The 20,509-nt window shown below is 40.2% G+C and overlaps 1 protein-coding gene across 2 annotated transcripts in view; it reads right to left on the bottom strand.

Annotated features, from left to right (window-relative positions):
• Window positions 1-19,709, bottom strand: part of srgap3 (SLIT-ROBO Rho GTPase activating protein 3) — a 60,506-nt gene extending 40,797 nt beyond the window's left edge. For both annotated transcript variants that reach the window (XM_067587400.1, XM_067587401.1), the window contains exons 1-2: window positions 19,095-19,709; window positions 3,681-3,876 (exon numbers count right to left, since the gene is read on the bottom strand). In XM_067587400.1, coding sequence (XP_067443501.1) covers window positions 3,681-3,876; window positions 19,095-19,158 — 260 coding nt within the window. In that variant the 5' untranslated portion in view covers window positions 19,159-19,709. The remainder of the gene's footprint in view (window positions 1-3,680; window positions 3,877-19,094) is intronic.
• Window positions 19,710-20,509: the final 800 nt, after the last annotated feature.

The following is a 20,509-nucleotide window of genomic DNA, read 5'->3' as shown; positions in this document are numbered from 1 at the left end:
CAATTCTTAGACGCCACAGCATAGCCTGCTTTCTCTAACACAGCTGGACTCAATTATCCAGTCAAATCCTCAGCCACTTCACACACACACACAGCTACCCCACATACACTACTTGTATATATACACACACTTCTAAATGACCTTGTGCTATGGAGTGTCAAGAATGCCAAAATACCATCATGCAGTAAAAGTGCTTTTGATTTGCTGAAAATGCTTTTTTGTGGAAAGTAAGGCACAGTGACAAAAAATATCCCTAAACTTTAATCAAGGTTTGTAAAAATAATTGTCACCCACTCAGTTTGCATGTGTAAATCACACTTCTTAAAAAACACCACAATTGTTGTCAACTTATCACACTTGTCTTGATGTGGAAAACATTTAAAGTGCTACATTGGCTGCTAGCTGATACAGGCTACAATATCGTCTCTATAGGCACTGACTGAATCTTATCCTCTTTTTTTTTAATGACATATGAAAGTCTCTTGTTACAACAACATACCAACTTATCATTTTATAATGAGAAAAGTTTGTTTAAATAACAAACGCTCATTTTGTGAAATAAGAAAGTTATGCGATATAACGAGATAAAGTGGTATGTTGTTATTACAAGAAAAGTTTCTTGTTAAAATGGAATAATTTAGTATCTAGTAATAACAAGAAAAGCGTGTCATTATAAGACGAAACTATCTTGTTATACCATGAAAAAGATCTCGTAATAACATGTAAAAGATGGTGTTATGATGAGAACAGTATCTCATTATAACAAGAAACTAAGCAGATTTTTTTGTGATGGTGGGAGCAATACACTGGATGAAATTTCAAAAAGGCAGACAGTGAAAGTATATGTGTTTTTGAGGATCACCTGGTGAATAATCATTGTTTATCAAAGAGGGAAGCTGAGCCTGAGGGAGGCCCTGATTGCATTGTTCACACTGTAACAATTAGAGCATATAGTCTACACAATGTATTTTTACTCTTGCACTACAATATATGCACATGTAGTATTTACTATGCTACTAAATGTATTCTTTGTGTTGTCATTTACTGTATTTACTGAATATAGTACCATAGAAAATAAAATCACTGTCTCCATTTTTAGTTAGACATATTTGTTCATATGAAGCATTTCAGAATATGTTAGGAATGCGGTCCTGTTGTTTCCATTTGCATCAGAATAAGAGCTGGGGTTAGACTACAGTACCAGTCAAAAGTTGGGACACACTTTCTAATTCAAGGGAATGGGAAGGTGTGTCCAAACTTTTGACTGGTACTGTATATGTTGGTGTAGACTCAAACCTGAGATCTGCTGCCAAATCTCAGCTGGGTTAGTGCTCCCATTTCCAAATTGAACTAAGCTTGCCTGCTTGCCCGAGGTGCTTGATTTTGGGAGCAGCAGAGCTTAATTTCATGCCCTGCGTGAGTCATGTACCAATGTGTTAGCGGTGGTTTCTGTGCAGAAGATCGCTATTTTCCTCACTAGCATACATTTCAGTATTTCGAGAGCTGCAAATCTAAATGGGTCAAGGCTGCAGGTGGGCTGATTTTGATCTGATGACATTCACTGACCTTCCATCACTCTGAAGATCTATTTGTCCTTTTTGTGATTGAACTTTGCCATTGCTGTTACCTTTCTCTTCAACCCACTCTCTCAATAAAATATTACATGTAAAATAATGAAGTTCAGTAAAATAATTGACCAATTCATCCTTGTCAATCAATAAGATTACAGTTATACAGTGGTGCTTCTTTTGTTGTTAGCTCTCCAACCACAGAGGTTCATAAATAATTAAGTCAAAAATCACCAACCAATAACACTGTATGTATTATTTTTGCTAATATTAAGCTACTATCTTGGATCAGTTACATGGTTAATTTAAAGGTAGAGTCAGTCATTCTGGAGAAAGTTTGTTGATATTTGAACTAAACACCCAAAACTAATACACCCCTCCCTTCGTGCTCCTTCAGAAGCTCCGCCCCCCAAATTCATGGACGTGCATTACCAAGGCAATGACCAAAAGAGAAATATGGCGGAATCCAGAGCCATGTGTCAGCTGTAGAGTGATGTAATGAGCAGAAAAAAATTTAATCTCATGTGAGCACAACAGTCCATCCACACTCTCCACCTCTCTGCAGCCTCCCGACTTCTCACTCGACTTGCGTTCAGCGTCTCTGTCCACGGAGAGGACAGAGACCGGACAAAGTGCCTTCATCAGGCTGACTGACAGAAGAAATTTACTGAACCAAAATAGTTTGCATGTCGGCTCCACAGGAAGAAATCGACAGTGTTTGTATTTATTGATTCAATAATACGGTTATTAAGTTCAAAACACATATACAGCAGGATATTTTGTGTGATTTAAACAGCTGCCTGCTCAGATTATGCTTCACTAAACGCGACAGAAACAGACTCCGAGCATAAAAAAATGCGGGGGGTCTCCGTGAGACTGTCTCGGATTCAGTGTGGATTGATACATTTAATAAAATGGAAGCGTATCTGTTTCGTGAGAAAACACTTTCTATCTGAATTGGCCACAGTCTCTCTCTCTCCAGTTCGCAAGCCCTCCCCCACCATTCAACAGGTGGTAGAGATGGGAGACTGTCATGTCCTCACACCATGGATGTATAAAGAGAACTGGATACAGGGTCAGAGGTGGGGCCCCATTCATTCCTATGAAAGTTGCACAGTGGCGCATGAAGCTAAATAGTCTTCTTCAGCATAGCTTCCGGATCTGTGGGGCCCATAGAGAAAGCGCACTAGCGACTTTCACCTGCTGAGCAGACTACTTCCAGTTTAGCCTTCCGGCTAACTTGAATGGGGATAAAACAATTCAATCATGTGGTTCCTCTTGACTTTCCAAATGTTATCGGACTGAATGGACCAAATTCTGATTGTGAAATGAGTCATTTCGTGGGTGTTGTGACACTCAAAAAAATTCATCCGCCGGTTTACAGACATCTCTTTCACAACATAACGCTATGGTGAAAAGTCTTTTTGGGCCCAATAGCATCATGTGAAGTTGTAATTACACGGTTTAGCCACTATGTCAAATTGGCTTCCCGGGGACTTCCTGGGGGCTTGCTTCACACAGACAGCTGCTCTGATGACTAAATTGACAAATGACAAAAAGTGTATTGAACAATCTTTCTCCAGAATCCCTGACTCTACCTCCTATATGAACCTTCCCACTGATGCAATTTCTGATGCGGAGTTTGTGTAGACGCTGCCACATTTGTTCTTAATGGACGTGATTCAACACATAATGAAGCATAAAGCTTCACTAAAAGCTTTCTTCTACAATGTTAAGTGCTAAATTATAGCACCAAGAGTGCATTGGATTTGTTATGTCCACCCCTCAACAGTCTTAAACTTCTTTAATGAACTGTGTCTCACCATCATGCCAGAACTAGTTGACCTTTAAAGACGTCATAAAGATCTCAACTGTAATAATAGATATTCCCTCACAGTACATAAACATAATGGAGTATATTGTTGTAAAGTTCTGCACTGTAATCAAACATGGCCATGTGATTAGCAGCAGGGCTCGGTCTTACAGTCAGGTTATAAACAGTAAGATGTTTAGAGGGGGATAAAGTCACTTGGCCTACAGATCCCTTTAATTTGGGATCATTTTGGGATCTGTACATGCATGCATTTTAACTCTGCAGGGAGAGGAACTTACTTGAACTGTTGGTGTTCCCTGGAACTGCGGATCTTGGAGGAGAACCTCTCAGCCAGTTTCTCTAAGCTGCGGGAGTACTCCAGTTCAATCTCCGCTTTGCGCCGGAAGAACTCCTGCAGGTCCTGCAGCAGCTGGATACGAGACTCAGACTGTTGCTCCAAGCATTTGAACTGCTCCACCAGCTGGTTACGGATCTCTGTCCATCAAAACACCAAACAAAAATGATATGAGTCAACTGTTTACTCTGCTGTCACAACATGCCCTGGTCACAAAAACAACCCGACATAATGATGCCATTGCACTGCATTATCATGAAGTATACTATATTATTGTTTGCCCAACAGGAGTAACTGACAATTTGAATCTTTTTTTCTCAAGTATCTGTCTTCCACACACTTATATCAAGTTGCAGGAATTGTTTTTTGAATTGCCACTTTGTGAGACAATGCACAGCATTTCTAAACCGCAACATCATTTTAAAACTTATAGTGTTGCCAGGGTAAGATTACAGAGGCTAAGATGACAGGTGGGCGGTATATAACGCTAGTGTTATTATTAGTGCTGCTGTCCATATGAACCCTGTTGCAGATTTCAGATTGTTTCTTTAGTCAAAGGTTTTTGATATTGCTTTCCGGCAGATAAAGATACCGTGATTGATAAAGTAATTGATCTGCCACCATGAGTAAACCTGTGGGAACTAGGGGACTCAGTTCTTTGTGAGGCAGGCATAATTTAATTAAGCAGGTCTCCCTCAAAATCTGAAATGTAACACAGTGTAGTAACAGGTAGTGCAGTGAATGGTGGTGTCAGCCAGTCTTGACATTAATATAGTTGTTTACTTACTGTCTAAAAATGAACACAGTAATAATTTATTGATATAAACAATTACCTGTAGCAGGTTTAAGCTATGGAACTTCTTAAAGGAACAGTTTGATATTTTGGGAAAGATGATTATTTGCCTTCTTGCTGAGTATGAGAACATTGATGCCACTCTCATATCTATCGGGTCAATATGAAGCTGGAACAGGGAAACAGTTGCTATAGCTTAGCTTAGCATTAAGACTGTAAACAGCTAGCATGGGTCTCTACAAAGGTTACCAGTACCTCTAAAGCTTAGAAATTAATATTTTACATGTTGTCTGTTTAATCTGTACAAAAAGTGAAGAATAAAAATGAAGTTATGGTTTCTTAGGGACATTAAGTGCCAAACTATTTCTTGGCCGGGAGCTGTGACTTCCTTTATTCTCGGCTGGTTGCATGGCAACCTCACAGTGACAACAATAATCCATAGCAAACCTAATGAAGCACTGAGTGAAACATGTAGCTCTTACCAGTGTTAATAAAAGATTGTTATCAGCTGAACATTTGTGGTTTATCTTTTTTGACTACATGTTCAACAGTTGCCAGCGCCTCCAGATCTGAGCACTGGGTGCAAAGCTTTTCTCCCTTTTTCACACGTATGTCAGTGGTATTGTTCTTTTTCATCTAACAAAGCGTATTTCCCAAAATGTTGAACTATTCCTTTAAGATCAATTTTTAAGTGTTTTAAGATAGGACTGTGTCCAGTTTCTTATACTGTGTGCAACTACAGGGAATAACTTGGATGGCTTGAGCTTGTTTAGCTTTATCTAATTGTAACTGATAAAAATGACAGTTACACATTATATATTCCCAACCCCATTTACACAAGCCAAGTAGGGCTGCACAATTAATCATGTATAATTTTACAGTATATCGCAATTTTAGCATTTATAGTGAAAGATTTCTTTACACTACTTCAGACTAGCAGCAACAAAAAGCCTCTTGGTTGAAAGTGAGAATGACCAGTGAGGCTTGATGCCAACCCTTTAAGATGACCTGTGTGTATGACCTCCCATAAGTGTCTACACTGTGGACATACTGTGAGCTCAAAACTGATTTAATGAGAAGCTAATGCACTCCCCCGCTTGGACCAAGCACTGTAGTAGCGTAACATTTCTCCTCAAGAGGAACCTGATTCTGCCAGCCAGACAGCAGATCCTCTACTGCCAGTGGGAACCCACGAGAGAAACCTGATTCCTCTTTGTAGTGCTGTCATCAGCAGCAGTGATGCCTCGACTCAGGAACAGAGAAAGGCCTATTTTGCAGAACAAACACACAGCCTGCTGGAAAGACCTTCAGTAAACAGGATGAGTGGTGTCACTTCTCAAGAGGAAGGAAACCTCCTGAACTAATGAGCATCCTTTATTAGAAACCGGAATGTGTTTGATCATGTAACCTTAAAATCTCTTTACTGTCGCATAAAACCCTGTTTCCAACTCAAATCCAAGTCAACCCTAGAGGGAGAATTAAATGACATAAATGTAAGATGATAGCACAGCCAGCAGTGGCTTCATCCCTGTGCTTGCATGCTCTCAGTGTTTCTCCTGTGATCTTTTGCAACAAAAATACACAATCTAACACATTATATGCTGTTTACAGAGAATTTATTTGGCTCATTCAAGTACATTTTCCTTAATTGAAAAGGACATTTTTGTATTTCTGTGTTTATTTCTTTCTTTAAAAGGTCTGCATGGAAAAGCAGTTGAAAGCAGAATAGTGCATTCATGGGCAATTCATGTGCAAAGCAGAAAAAATGAACTTTCTAATTGTAGGTCGCTGCATGTTGCAACATCCTTGTGTTACAACATGAGTTATTGCAAGTAATAACTTTTTAAAAAACAGGGACAAGGAATAGATTTTGCACATATTCGAGCCATGTTAGCAACCTCCTGCCAGACTGATGAGCTGCTGACTGAATGGTGAAACCACAGCAGTGACACAGACTGTGTTTCCATGCTGTTGAGGGTATAATTTGGTCTGCCAAACCCTCCTCATGGATATATGCAGGCTCTGACTGCTGAGGAAGCTTGTCATTTGAACTGAAACAGTGATGTTGTGCAGGGGAGTCTTTTCTCTCCCTGTGATGTCGTGCCGCCTGGCCTCAGCCTCGAGCGTCATGCTTCACTCTGTGGTTAACCATTGTCCCAGCCCTCCCTTTTATCCTGGGGCCTCCCTCTCCCTCCCAGCTCTGAAGGGCTTAAAGCTCAGTTTCTGTGGGAGGCCTGAACCAGAGAGCAGGGATGCCGCTTCGGTCCCGTCAGGAATGTCTTGCTTGTTCCCTGTTTGCAATGATTTTTCTATATTTTTTTCTTTAAAAGGGTGACACAGTGCCACAGCAGGCGAGCCAAGGAAAATGTTATGCTGATGTGCATGAGTGACAGGGAGGACTTTTGAAAACAGTCTTTCACAAAAAGGGAACTCTGTACCACCAGCTGCAGCTCCGCATTTGACAGACGAGTTTGGAAAAATAGGTCACGCACACCAGAAGTGTGCCCTTCCCTCTGAGAAACCATGAGCAGTTGGAGAATTATTCCCTAAGTATTCCCAGCTCTTTGACTGGCTTCATTCGCCGTGGTTTATTCAAAGTGAGGGACCCCTCTGTGGTTCTTTTCAATCAGCAAGGAGGAGGAATGCTGTGAACGTATGTTAACGTAGTAAAAGTGAAGATGGTTGTTTATCTTTTTGAACACCACCAAAACATGTCCTGTACACTATTATTACACTATTAAAGAAGGAAGTCTTTCTGGTATCCATAATTGGTTTCTGCTCTGGTTTGCTACCAAGTGAAGAGAGTTAAAAAAAAAACAGTGTTTATAGAGTACATAAAGAGCAGCAAAGCACATGCAACAAGCCTTCACTGCTTTCAAGAATGATAGCTGTTTGAAACCACCAACATAGTGCTTTTAAATCTGTTAAAAATATTCATGTTTTATGTTAGAGACCTGTCTCCTTCTACATTATCTGTAAAATATGTAGTATATGTAGTATAGTATAAATGCCTCCTGAACTACACCTACTCACTCATACCTTGCTAACTTCCTGACATGTATGTAACAAGGCTTTGAACCCACAAATTTCTGTGTAAACACACTTGACATGGATGCCCCACTTTCAGCCGTTCCGGTTTTCTTGGAACAAAACCGTATTCTAGCTAACATGTCTCTGAGCATAGACAAAGCATTTTTTCACAAGTGGGCCTCTTAATAAAATTACACAATGTTCAGAAAAATGAATAAACCTCACTGATTTATGGAATGCAAAAGGATATCTGTCTGCCTGTTTAACTATTTAACTTTTAGAACAGCCCTTTGTTTGAGAGCAAAGCAGTCAAGGTATCAAAGCAAGGGCTCGTTTGAAGCTGTTGATCTTTAATTTGAGAAGTAAATTAACATTTCAAACAGCACTTGTGAATATAATGTTACTGGGTTTATGGATAGTCAAGTACTCCCAGTACAGGTGCGATTGTTGTAATTCTTTTAATTCAAAGTGAGCAAGTTGTTGCTTGATTAAGCACACAGCTATTATCTGTTGGCAGACGTATTGTGTGTTGTGCTTCTATTTAGAGATGGAGCCATCTGCTTTTTTCTTTTTTTAAGGAAAGAGGTGGGGGTTATCTTCAGACAAAAAAAGCTGATGGGGAAAAGGGAGGATGGGACTACAGCAGCTGAAATATGGTTCAATTCTGGTGGGATCGTACAAATGAAGGCCAAAATCTTTGTCTGAAGGATAAATATATCCTTCAAAGCTTTCAAACAGTCTTTAATTGGATGGCCAGAATGTGTGAAGACATTATAATAAAATTAGATTTTTGCTTGTTAAATTGAGCTTTATATGGACTTGTTGTTACTAGTTAAGTTATATGCAAAGAAATAATATTTCTGTGTTATGCAAATATTGTTCTTCTTTCACTTAGTTGTTTCCCATTAGTAACCACTGCTTCTGAACAGTTTGATATATGAACTATATAGTAATTAAGTCCATCCTCTAAACCTGCAAATGATGCTCAGCCAAAGCAAAAATAAATCCTGAAAGCTGCATTAATCCAATAACATTTCTAATCAGTGGTTTTCTGGAACACTAATGACTAATGATTAATCATAATCATTGATGAGTAATCATTGATTAATGATTGAGTAGCACAAGTAATAGTACACCTGGGATAAAAATACATTTGTTCATAACAACAATTCATTAATTTTGTGGGGATACAGGAAAATTTGTGTAATTTGTTGAAAGTGTATCCCCAGATAGCATACAGAAGTGGGCCACTTCTTCTGGCCCAGACAAAATGGATGTGAGCCTGAAATGGCCCACATGTAAAATTGCAAATATGGCCCAAATATCCCAAATGAAATGTGGCCCTTTTTTGGTAAAGATGCCGTGCTCTCAGGTATGTGTATTCTCGATGTGAGCCAGTTCTGGTTTATCTGGTTTGTTCTTGGTTTGTTCTTGGTTGACATACTGCTTGACATACTGCTTGCTTGTGGCCCAGATCTGGGAAACGGGAGCGGACCGCCCAAGTGCCATCATTCCATGAGGTATGTGGGCCAGATGAAAGTGCCAAAAGTGTCGGGTGTGGGCTAGATCTGGGCCACAGATATTTTACTATCTGGGTCTGTAGAGTGAGCAACTTTATTTGTAAGATATCATTTACTATTTGCATCAATATCACAACAAGATACACATCAGTTTTAGATCTCCGGCAGCTTTATTCCTGCTGCTCTTTATGTTACTACAACTTTATTATGACATATTATGAGAGCAGACAGTATATAATTATGGCAGAGACTTTACATTCCTGACCTTGAGTCCATAAATCATCATTATAAGTTCCCTGCCCCTTCCACTGGACACCTGCTCCACAACATCATATCTCCTACACTGCTTAGGGACAGGAATTGAACGCACAGTGGACACTTGTCTCCTCGCAGAACAGGAAAACCTCTGAAAACAATGGTAGGATGTCAGAAAGCCCTGAACTTTGACCCTCACAGAACAAATTCCTGTATTGGCAGCTGTGTTACAGCACAGAATGGCGATGGGTCTGCAATGACTCCAGCTGGCATAGAAAGATTAATGTTTGGGTCAAGGTTCAGGTTGAACGAACTAAAAACGGTTCACTTGAATGAGACTCCACCCAATCTTTTGCTATTAAGATATTATTGCAAAAATATGTCTTACTTGGTCACATATGTATGGAAATCAGAGAAGTAGATTATGCTATAGGGGTGGTTTGAAAAGTTTTTATTGATGTTTTCACGGTTATGTTTGAAACAGCCGAGTTTCTAGTCTACAGGGGGGTGATGCTCAAAATATTGTGGGTCAAGTTTCTCTTTAAAGAACTCACAATATCTGTAATATTTAATTTTGTTTTTCTCCTCCAAACATCAGCAGCTCAATACACAACTGTCTGAACAGATTCAATTGATTTGAATTAAAATCTTCAGCACTTCAAGTATTATAGCCTCTGATGTATTCCAAGCAGGGTGTGGACACATTTATTGAGCTGAGAACAATATGTCATTTATTATCTTATAAGAATAGAACCTGTGCCTCTCCCTGAAGTCAATTCAGGACACCAGTGACGATGCAGTGGTGCAGCATCTTATTGCAAGCCTGCCTGTTTAGGACGAAGGGCCACGTGATGTCTTGACGCAATGAAGCTGAGATAAAATTGGAGAGCAATGAATGAGGGAGCAGAGGGATTTTCTGCAGAGCATCCTAAGGGCAGAAGGGGAAGCTGGGCTGCACAGGACAGCAGGAGAAATGGTTCATATCACAGCAGGGTAACAAAGCTAAAATATAATCTCACATATGGTGTTTTTTCACGGTACATGTATCCTCTCTGCAGATCATTTCAGCCATGTTCAGTCCAAGTTTGAATACACTTTCTCATTCAAGGGAACGGGAAGGTGTATCCAAACTTTTGGCTGGTACTTTACATTTAAGTTAAGAGAGTTAATAAGAAGCACAGATTCCACGTTGCGCTTTTTTTACTGGATAGTAAGTACTGGATATTGCTGCAGTGAGTGAGGAAGAACTACATGTCTTCCTGTAATGGGTATAAATTATAAATCATAACCAAGCTCAGAAGGTATTAAACACTTTGAAAATAATGTCCTTGGGCGTTCACATCACCATGCAGTAAGACACACAGAGTATGTACTGACGACACACACACACACCAGACGAAAGCAACTCCGAGCCAAATTCACTAACCTAATCCCCAACTCAGCTCTGCAGTATCTGGGCTCTACGCTGCAGAGCCAAATTCACATGAAAAGCAGACACAGACAAATGCAACCTTTATCCAGACCTTAATTCACTCTCTCTGTCCTTCATACTGAGTCTCATAATACAAGTTCCAGTCACTGAACTAATCTCCCACTTCTCTGTCCTGTTTTTTTTTTTTAATCCCCTAATGATTAATGCAATTTTGGATTCACAAGGACATGCTCCTGATGTCAGCGCAGGTTCTTCTCTGTCTGTCTCTATCTCGTCTGTTCCCTCATTAGCTCAGACTGCTGCGGCACATGTACTCAAAGATAAGACAACAGGACCTGAGACCAATCATTGGCTGAGCAGAGGTGAGCTGATGGTGCATCCTACAGCAAGATGTCAGCTGTCAGTCTCTGGGTCGTCCCTCATCCTTAATCCTCCCTTCTAATTATCTGCTGCTTTATCGGATTCTCCACTGGATGTTCTGTCCAACTAAAAATCAATGCAGGACTGGGCTGTAAAAATGTCCATCAAATGAGCTTGTCTGTGCATTATTTTCACTAATTTGTAAATGAATGTTATCAAGGCTACTGTGTGTTATATATACAATATTAGATAATAAGCTTGATGATAAACAGCAAGACTGCTCATTTAAGCTTCCCAAACTGTAATAAACCATAAACCACACTGCTTTAAATGAATACACTCAACTCAGCACGTTCTATGAGTCTGATGCTTCAGGGAAGCCCGAGAATGAGCCACAAACCAGAAACACGCCCTTAAGAGCGTAGCTGTCGGTCACTGCTGTATCCAGGATCCAGCTCTGCGGGGCCGGGCTGTTAGGTGTCTCCATGGCAACACGGGCGTGCACTAGTCCCCGGGGAGCAGCTTATTGGAAAGGAGATGGAGTCTGATGGATGCGGATAGGTGGCAGCATTGAGTGACGAGGCACGTGTGAGAGTAACGAGACATGGAGCAAATGTGCCTATGAAGCTGATAAGGTAACCACAGGGCGTCAGCATCTGATCAAAGCATTTTTCGATCAAAGCATTTCCCTCGGAACACAATTTGGCTCGTGGTATTTAAAAATGCACCTCCAACAATGTTTAGCTTTAACTGTATGGGCCTCTGTAATGACAGCTAAAGTGAAACAAAATCAAAAACAAGATCAGCCCTTCACTGAATGAAAGTAGGTGAGACTGAGAGCACAGTTCAACTGAAAAAAGATTTAAAGAGACATGTCAGCTTTTTTTGCCTTTCCTGAGACCATCTGGTGAGTCACAACCAAAGGAGCCCCTTATTTTCTGCAGGTTTTAGGTTGACATTCAGTTCAGTTGTTCTGGTTCATGTTCTAGAGGCATCATACACTAGAATTTTAGTAGAGAAACTAGAGCTGAAACAATCTGTCGATTAATCAGTTACTTGATCGGCAGAGAAGTGATCGCAACTATTTTGATATCTGATTGATCGTTGAAGTTGTTTTACAGGATCAAAAGCAAAACAATGACTAGTTACAGCTTTTCTACTGTAAAGATTTGCTGCTCGTTGTTTAAAGTGATAATAAACTAAATATCTTGAGGTTTTGGACTGTCACCTTGGACTGCATGAAAACTGCAGTTTAACTATTTCCATTTCTGACACCAAACAATGAATTGGGAATAATACTGGAAGGTTACATTACACTGAAAATAATAATTTGTTGCAGCCCTACAGTAAACAACTCATTAACAGCGATATAACAAAATGCCACAGTTTTGTGCTCCTGATAACTAATGAGCCTGTGCCACATATGGTTCTATTTCTACTGTCAGCGGAGGGTAAAAGGGATTTGTGAGCTACAAATAGTTACACTCTTTCATTATCTCAAGTGTATTGTAGGACATGTGCTTCAGTGGTACATAATAAAGTTAATCTAGCAGGTCCCAAGCTTGCACTATGGACTTAACTAATTACTTCAAATAGTGACTTTTTCATAGTCTCATTTTAGAGTTATTTTTGTACGATGACCTTATTTCCTCTGTTTCTAAAGTTACTCTCTCTCAGCAGGAAGTTCTTTTATAATCAGATTTTTTTTTGTATGTATCAACCTAGGCCTCTCATTATTGACACCTGTTGTGTAAGAAAGGCAAATAATAACATAATTTCCTATGACTTGCTATATTTCAACTCTCTAGCAGCAACATTTGGTGCATTTTTAAATATCTGCGTTCATGATTTTAAAAGTGTGCTCTATAAAAATGGGAGCAACTGAACTGACAGTCACCTCTCTCTCTCTCTCTCTCTCTCTCCATATATATATATATATATATATATATATATATATATATATACACACACCTTTTTTACATTGTTGGGCTTTATTAATTGTCTCCAGAAACTTCCCGGTGCATGTTATGACATACAGTACAATGTCAATCCTTGCATACTAAACTACAGGTTTTAAATGATAGCATCCATATCATAGCCTTAAGCATCCATTTAAACTCTGGTCAAACTTTCACAACCTTCTCAAGAAGGTTTTTGTCACTGCATGTACACAAAGCACACTGATACTACCGATATAATGCCAGGTTATAAATTGACTGAGGACTGAACCCAAACACTCCGAGTCTCTGAGTTTATTGGCACATGGGAGAAAATATGAAATATTAACCACATAAAAATAGGGCTGCACCTAACAATTGTTTTCATTATCAATTAATCTGCCGATTATTTTCTCCATTATTCGTTTAGTCAATGAAATGTTAAAAAAATTGTGAAAAAATTGCATTCACAATTTTTAGAGGCCGCAGAGACCTATCAGTCCAAAGCCTTAAAATATTAAAAGTCATATACAGCAAAGGAAAACAGCAAATCATCACATATGAGAAGCAGGAGCCAGAAAATGTTGAGCATTTTTGGTTGATGAATGACTGAAACGATTATTCAATTATCAAAGGTAGTTTCCAATTAATTTTCTGTTGATCGACTAATCGATCATTGCAGCTCAACCACAGGAATACCTCTATGCACATCTGAGGTCAAACTGTATCTTCACAACTCAAGTCAACATAAATCCGTAAAAGGACACATTCAATTTAATCATTTATTTATGTTAAAGAATTAAATTTGCTATATAGTCTTGTTCATGCAATCAGAAGTATTCATTCAATAATGGTTAATTTTAGAGACTCTTCCAAATAAAGATTTAACAAGCATGCTTTGTTTTACATGAAATTTAAGTGTAACAGCCGTGTGACTTGACTTGAGTCCCCCATGCAACAAACAGCAGCGCTTTCCTGGACTTACAATCATGGTGTTGAACGATATACTTCTCCAGACAGTGTCGATTTAAATTCTTTCAGCATAGAAAGACTGAATGAAATGAGAAGTGAAATCATGCACCAACTGGCACTAAATAACCAAGAAACTGAAGTGGGTTTTTTTCTGTTTGAATGGACCCTTGTCTACTTCATCAATGCCAGCACACAAACCAAAAAAATATTGTTGACTGTGCTAAATGATAATCTATGCGTGGCAGATCACCCACTTCATGAAAGACTGATTATCTCCCGAATCCTTGTGAAACAGACAGAACAAACTCTCAATTTATCAACTGGCAGCTGCATTCATAATACTGAGCTTATAGAGAAGAGAGTCAGCAAGTCAAGAAAACTCCTTTATATGACGGCCGCTAATGGTGGCAGAGAGCATGATGACAGTCCAGTTTGACATAAATATGTTGTTTTTTCTAAAGGGTTAGAGACAGGTGGATCTCTTGTCATTTTTGTGACACTTGCTTGGTTACTTGCCTTACTAAAATACATCTTTAATAGCTTGGTAATTAAATAATTTAGAGGATACAAGGTTTCTGACACATGCACATGAAGAGTGTGGTAGCCAGCATACAAACTCACACTCTTGCTGCCTCTTACACTGTCACTGCCATGAGAAATACACAATCAAATCACACTAATTTCTTCTTCTTCTTCAAAAACAGCAGCACCAACGCTATTTGAGCTTCCTGTTTGTTTGACTAGTCACTGCTAGGCCACACAAATAAACCAACTTTGAATGAAACCCAACATTTATCGGACCACAGAATCAACAAGCTGTCCAACCTCAAGATTATTCTGCTTGAATGACAAGTAGATGATTTTCTCTTTGCAAATGTTCTCTAAGTCAGCAGCAGGTTTGCCAAACGAGCTGGCAGCTGGAGGATCCAAAGCCAGTGAGTCAGTGTGACCATTTCTTCAGCTCCCAACATGCCAGTTTGTACACCGCCAGCTTCACGCTGCCCAGCAGGGTGTTAATAGGTAACTAAGCAAATCACACCATAAGGGTAACAAGCTCTGATCGACTTGTTTACATTATCATCCGAGCAAGACATACAGTATCATTAATAAACCTAGGTTGGGTTCACTAGACGTACTTTGTATTTGGTGATCATTGCTGCATTGCTAACAAACACTGTGAACTGTGAACAGTTTTCTGTATTTATCTCCCTCAGCAGAGTAGCCATCTGTAGCCTGGAGCAACAACAAACAGAGACACACCTAGTGTCTCACAAAATTCTCATCAGCATTTAAAACCAACAACAGTTTTTAGGGTCATTAGAAGGCTTTTTATAATGCATAAGACATGCTTTAGATTTATTTTCATATAAGCTATGAAGCTCGTGGTTTCTGTTGTCACAAACTACACCTCATTTGTTGAGATCACTCTGCTGTTACTAAATACTGCAAGCTGATGATTGACATGTTTATAAAGCTGCAAAGAATATAACATTATATCAGTTAGTAATCTGACATGACAAGGTGTACGTGATTACATGCTATGAAATGGCATTTTCTTGTAATTAATGCATCAGAGACTTATGAGTGTACTCTGCTGTAGAATTAGAGAAAACACTTCAAATATCATGAAGAGCCCTGTGATATGGTCAGTTACACCCACAGTCTTGTTAGAAATGTATGTTGATCAAATTACATTCAGGTTTTTATTAGGTCTGCTGGGGAGGTTAAGCTTGTTTGCATTTGGTCTGGCAGAGAGGAACTGGCAGAGACTAGCAATGAACAACAAAAAGAAACCTGAACCCAGAGGTGTAAAAACCACGCTTCCTTTTCAGCATCACCTCAAGCACCTTGTGTGTGTGACTGACATGGCATTAATATGTGGAGGACACTCAGAAATTTCAATGAGCAGTTTGTTTGCAGCCTGGAGGAAAAACATTTGAAAGCACTTCCAGTCTTCTGTAATTTTTATCACATCAAAAACTGTGCTTCCTCTCAACAATGCAACTCATTTATGTGTGTGTGTCTGTCTGTATGCATGTCTCTGTGGGTGTATTGGTGTCAGGCTGAGTAATGACTGGTGTGGTCGTGCCCGAGTAAGACAATGGTTACATCTAGGAAATGACTTCCATCGTAGGCCATGAGCTCTATGTAAAGGGCAATCGCAACTAAATGGTTCAAATAAAAAAAATACTGTAAATTATCAAACAAAGCCAACAAGAGAAGAGACATTTATCTGCAAAACACTGCAGAAAGAACACTGTTACTAAGGATCCAGTATGCCAGAAAACAAGAGTAGAGCAAAATCGTGCTGCACTCCCAAGCACAATGAATCAGTGATTCATTGCGGAGTTTGATTCAGGAAACGCAGCCAACAGGACAGGCAACCTGCTGTCCTTCAAGTCAGAGAACAGTACAGCACAAAGATGTAAACACAGGACCAATTTAATCAAATAAATGGCTTCACGTGGTCTCGCCTGGGCAAACTCACCTCTTGAAATGTACTTGTGTCATTTAGAGCTGAAACTATATATTCCAAAATTAATTGGTACTTGTCTTATGTGATAGTAAACTGAATGTCTTCGGGTTTTGGACTGTTAGTCAAACATAAAAAAGCTATTTGACACCAAATTTATGTTTTTGTCAGTATTTTCTGACTTCAATCAATTAACCAAGAAAAGAATTGGCTAACTTTACAGTATATTATAATGAAAACAATGAATGAAAATAATTATTAGTTGCTTCATAAAGCTAGCCAGCTATGATTGCTGAACTTTTGGGCAGCCTGGTGGCCTAATGGCTGTCTCACCACACTGACTCTCAAATAAAGGCAAAATGCCAAAAAAAACTATCTTTAAAAATAAATAAAATGATTGTTGAACTTTTGATGCATCCAATTTTGTATACTGTAGAGACTGAAGGTTCAGTTCATTCTTATCCTCGCGTTGGGGTTGGGGATGTATGATATTTTAGTCTTAGAACCTCTAGTGTAAACATCGAACAGCTGCTGACGGTTAAACTCGAGAGCAACACTTCACACGCTGCCTAAACCTTATAAAATGGGCAAACGGGAGGAGACAGAGCTGTAGTCCAGCAACCACACAGTGGTTAGCTGCGAAACGCAGTCCAAGCCAGGCAGCCTCTTTCTGTTCAGTGCATGAACCCCTCTCTATTGACATGCTAATGCAAGATCTGCCAGCTGAAACAGCTTGAATGAAGTGAACACCATCTCCCAGGGTCCTTCAGAGACCTCGGCTTTGGCAGCCAGCCTCGAGGGTCGTCAAGGATTCATTAATGGCACTAAGGGGCTAAGATTTCTGAGTTGTAGTTTTGTTACACTGCAACAAAGGAATCTGTGTCCTGTATTTTGACAATTTGAAGATATGATGTGCTTTCTCACCTACAGCTATCCCATTTAACCAAACCCCATAATTACAGGCACCAGCAGCGTTTCTTCTTTGTTGTTAAACTGCTGAAACCAAGTGATTTTTTTTCTGTCGCACATCTATTAGTCCTCATACATAATAAAACAACCTTGCGATCTTGTTATGACCCAATCAATGACACACTGATGATTTGGCCCCTTCTGCCATGTACACATTAACCATAAAGCAATAACTCAGAATAAGACAGGTGCAATTTCCAATCTGAATTTCATTATGGCTCACTCACTGCCTGGTTCAACTCATAACATTGCCATTGTTGTGAGGTAGTGGATGTCGGCAGCAGAGCCCTCCGTGTCTGTAGGCTATGCAACAACATACCAGCTGTGAATGAGAAACAAGCTGCATTCTCCATAAATTAACATCCTCCCTCCTCACACAGTTCAAGGGCTCTGTCTAATGCAAACAAGAGCAGACTGGGCCTGGAATCACGAAACAAGAGCATTGCTCCCACGACAGAGTCAGTTCCAAGCTGAATAATTGATGCCTGAATTATCAAAAAAATAGCCTGGGGTCAAGTGGAAAGCAGCAGAATAAATGGGCATTGATAAAGCAGACACAAGACATGTTTTACACAGTTTTCTGAATGACCAGCACATGCCACAAGATAAAAAACTGAGGTTACAGAGGCAGAGAAGGTCCAGTAGGGAAGAATCAATCAGACCAGCAGCTGATCCTGTTCACACATAGAGGAATATGTCTGTAGATCAATCCTACAAATCCAACTACTCACACTTTGAGCATCTAAAGGTCTGGACTAGTACATAACTGGAGGGATGATCAGCTAAAGCCCCCGAGACGTAACATTAGTGAAACCACAGAGAGTGAGAGTGTTAGTAATGGGTCCAGGGCCTTGAAACTGAACCCCAGCTCCACTTAGGGAAATGTCTGCACAAGACCAGTGCACTCTCTGTTTGTATGCATAGTCATTTTTACACTACATAGCAGAACAGTTCGTCACTTATCATGTGATTGTTTATTTGGATGCTCTGTATGGCCCCCCTTAATCACTGCCTGCCTGTATGAACTTGCGATATGCTGTTTGTGATTAGGTCTGTGGATAAAAGCTGAAGCCATTGAGACACTGAATATGGAAAAAAATATGACAATTGAAGTCCATATGCATTGAAGCTACTCACAAATATGTGTTCAACATCTCTAACCACAGTGAGCCAAATACAGGCCCCCAAAATGTGAAAGAATGAAGTGCAATAATGCAACCAGTCAGTCCATCATTTTACCCGGCAACTAAACGTGCAGAACCGGGATCCTAAAACCACATTATCATCAACATTCAGCAAAGAAAACCTCTCTGCCTGTAGGTGAATAAATGAAAGAAGCCTTTTGCACGCAAGAGAGAGAGAAAAAATACATGAAACGCACTCTTGTCATTGGATTGACTGTCATGGTTTACCTGTCATTTCCCGGGAAAGTCTATCAGCGCCATATGTTTTAACATTGTACTATACAGCGTTAGCTGTTAGTGGTGGATTGCACAATATTATAAGAAAAAGACAAAACATGCAAGAGCCAGCCTGATACACTGGCTCTTTGGTCAGGCACGGACAGGCTCTGCAGAGACAATGCACACAGAGCGGACACACACATTCACACCGCACCTTTCACTTGGGTCTCATAGTCCGCAATGATCTCCTTATCCTTCTTGAATTTCGTAGATGACATGGTTCCTCTGGTTTTAGGGTGAGACCCTGTAAGTCGAGAGCTCTCTTGGGTTTCTGGTGGTGATCCCCGACTTGCGAGGTTGCAGCGCTCTCCTCCGTTTTCTCTGCTTTCTTTCCTAGTGGCTCTGAGAGGAACAAAAGCTGTGTAGTTGTTGTATTCCTGCAGTCCGACTGTTTTATATCGTGGATATAGTCAGTGCAGAAATAACATTTGAGCAGCAGCCCGATGTTGCATTCCTCTCTTTTTCTCAGTGCCTGCTGGGCTTTTTTCTCTGACAGAGGAACCGAGTCCTCCTCCTCCTCCTCCTCCTCCTCCTCCTCTTCACTGGTACCAGTTAACTCAAAGGCTTCAGCAGGGAAAAAAACAAACGCGAGCAGCTCAAAGCTATAACAACATGATGAAGAGGAGAGGGGAACGACGCTTGAAGGTTTCAAGCAGTCAAGTCCTTGAACCTTCTGTGGCAGTGCCCAAAAATGATCAGACATGCGTACGAGGAGCGAAGCAGGCAGACACCATCCGTGCTCTGACAAATTGCGCTGCAGGGAAACAGGAATTTAAAAGATCGTCACGTGAGCCTCCTCATATTGTCAACCTCCCCCGCCCTCACACACACACACACACACACACACACACACACACACACACACACACACACACACACACACACACACACACAATTTATGCTATTTAGATTTATTGTTGCCACCTTTTCTGTTGCACAATTTACACAATTCACACACACACACACACACACACACACACACACACACACACTTATCATCATCATAATCAAATATTACTACCTGTTGGCATGCTGCTCACATTTTTAATATAATCATATACATTTTTCCAGAGGTAAAAATAGCCCTAACAGTGAAAATTTCACCTCTCTTTTGACTTCATCACCATGGAAACCTCACACTTTTATCTCTGCATCTCTTTCACCATGGCTACTGTTTTGGGGATGTGGCACATCTCAGCAGAGGTTTGTGAGGGATAATCTCTGACATGCTGCTCTGTCACACACCACAATTTGTGAAATAAGAAGCCTGGTGGTTGAACGGCTCAGACATGACATACCAGCCACTGATGCTTTGATACACAAGCCATTATCTTTAAAAGGGCAAATTGCCCCTGTGCAACACCCTCCTTTGTTGCAAACAGGTGTGTGTGTGTGTGTGTGTGTGTGTGTGTGTGTGTGTGTGTGTGTGTGTGTGTGTGTGTGTGTGTGTGTGTGTGTGTGTTCCATTGTTTACTCCACCTCTTCTTCTCTGCTGGCAGATCTGCTGCTGACAACTTGAGATGAGTGTGACAGCAAGAGTGACATCAGAGACAGCAACGTCTTCAGCTT

The sequence above is a fragment of the Thunnus thynnus genome, chromosome 4 (genome assembly GCF_963924715.1).
Source record: "Thunnus thynnus chromosome 4, fThuThy2.1, whole genome shotgun sequence".
Taxonomy (NCBI): domain Eukaryota; kingdom Metazoa; phylum Chordata; class Actinopteri; order Scombriformes; family Scombridae; genus Thunnus; species Thunnus thynnus.
The sequence above is the reverse complement of the archived record's forward strand: the minus strand, read 5'-3'. Positions and strand labels throughout refer to the sequence as shown.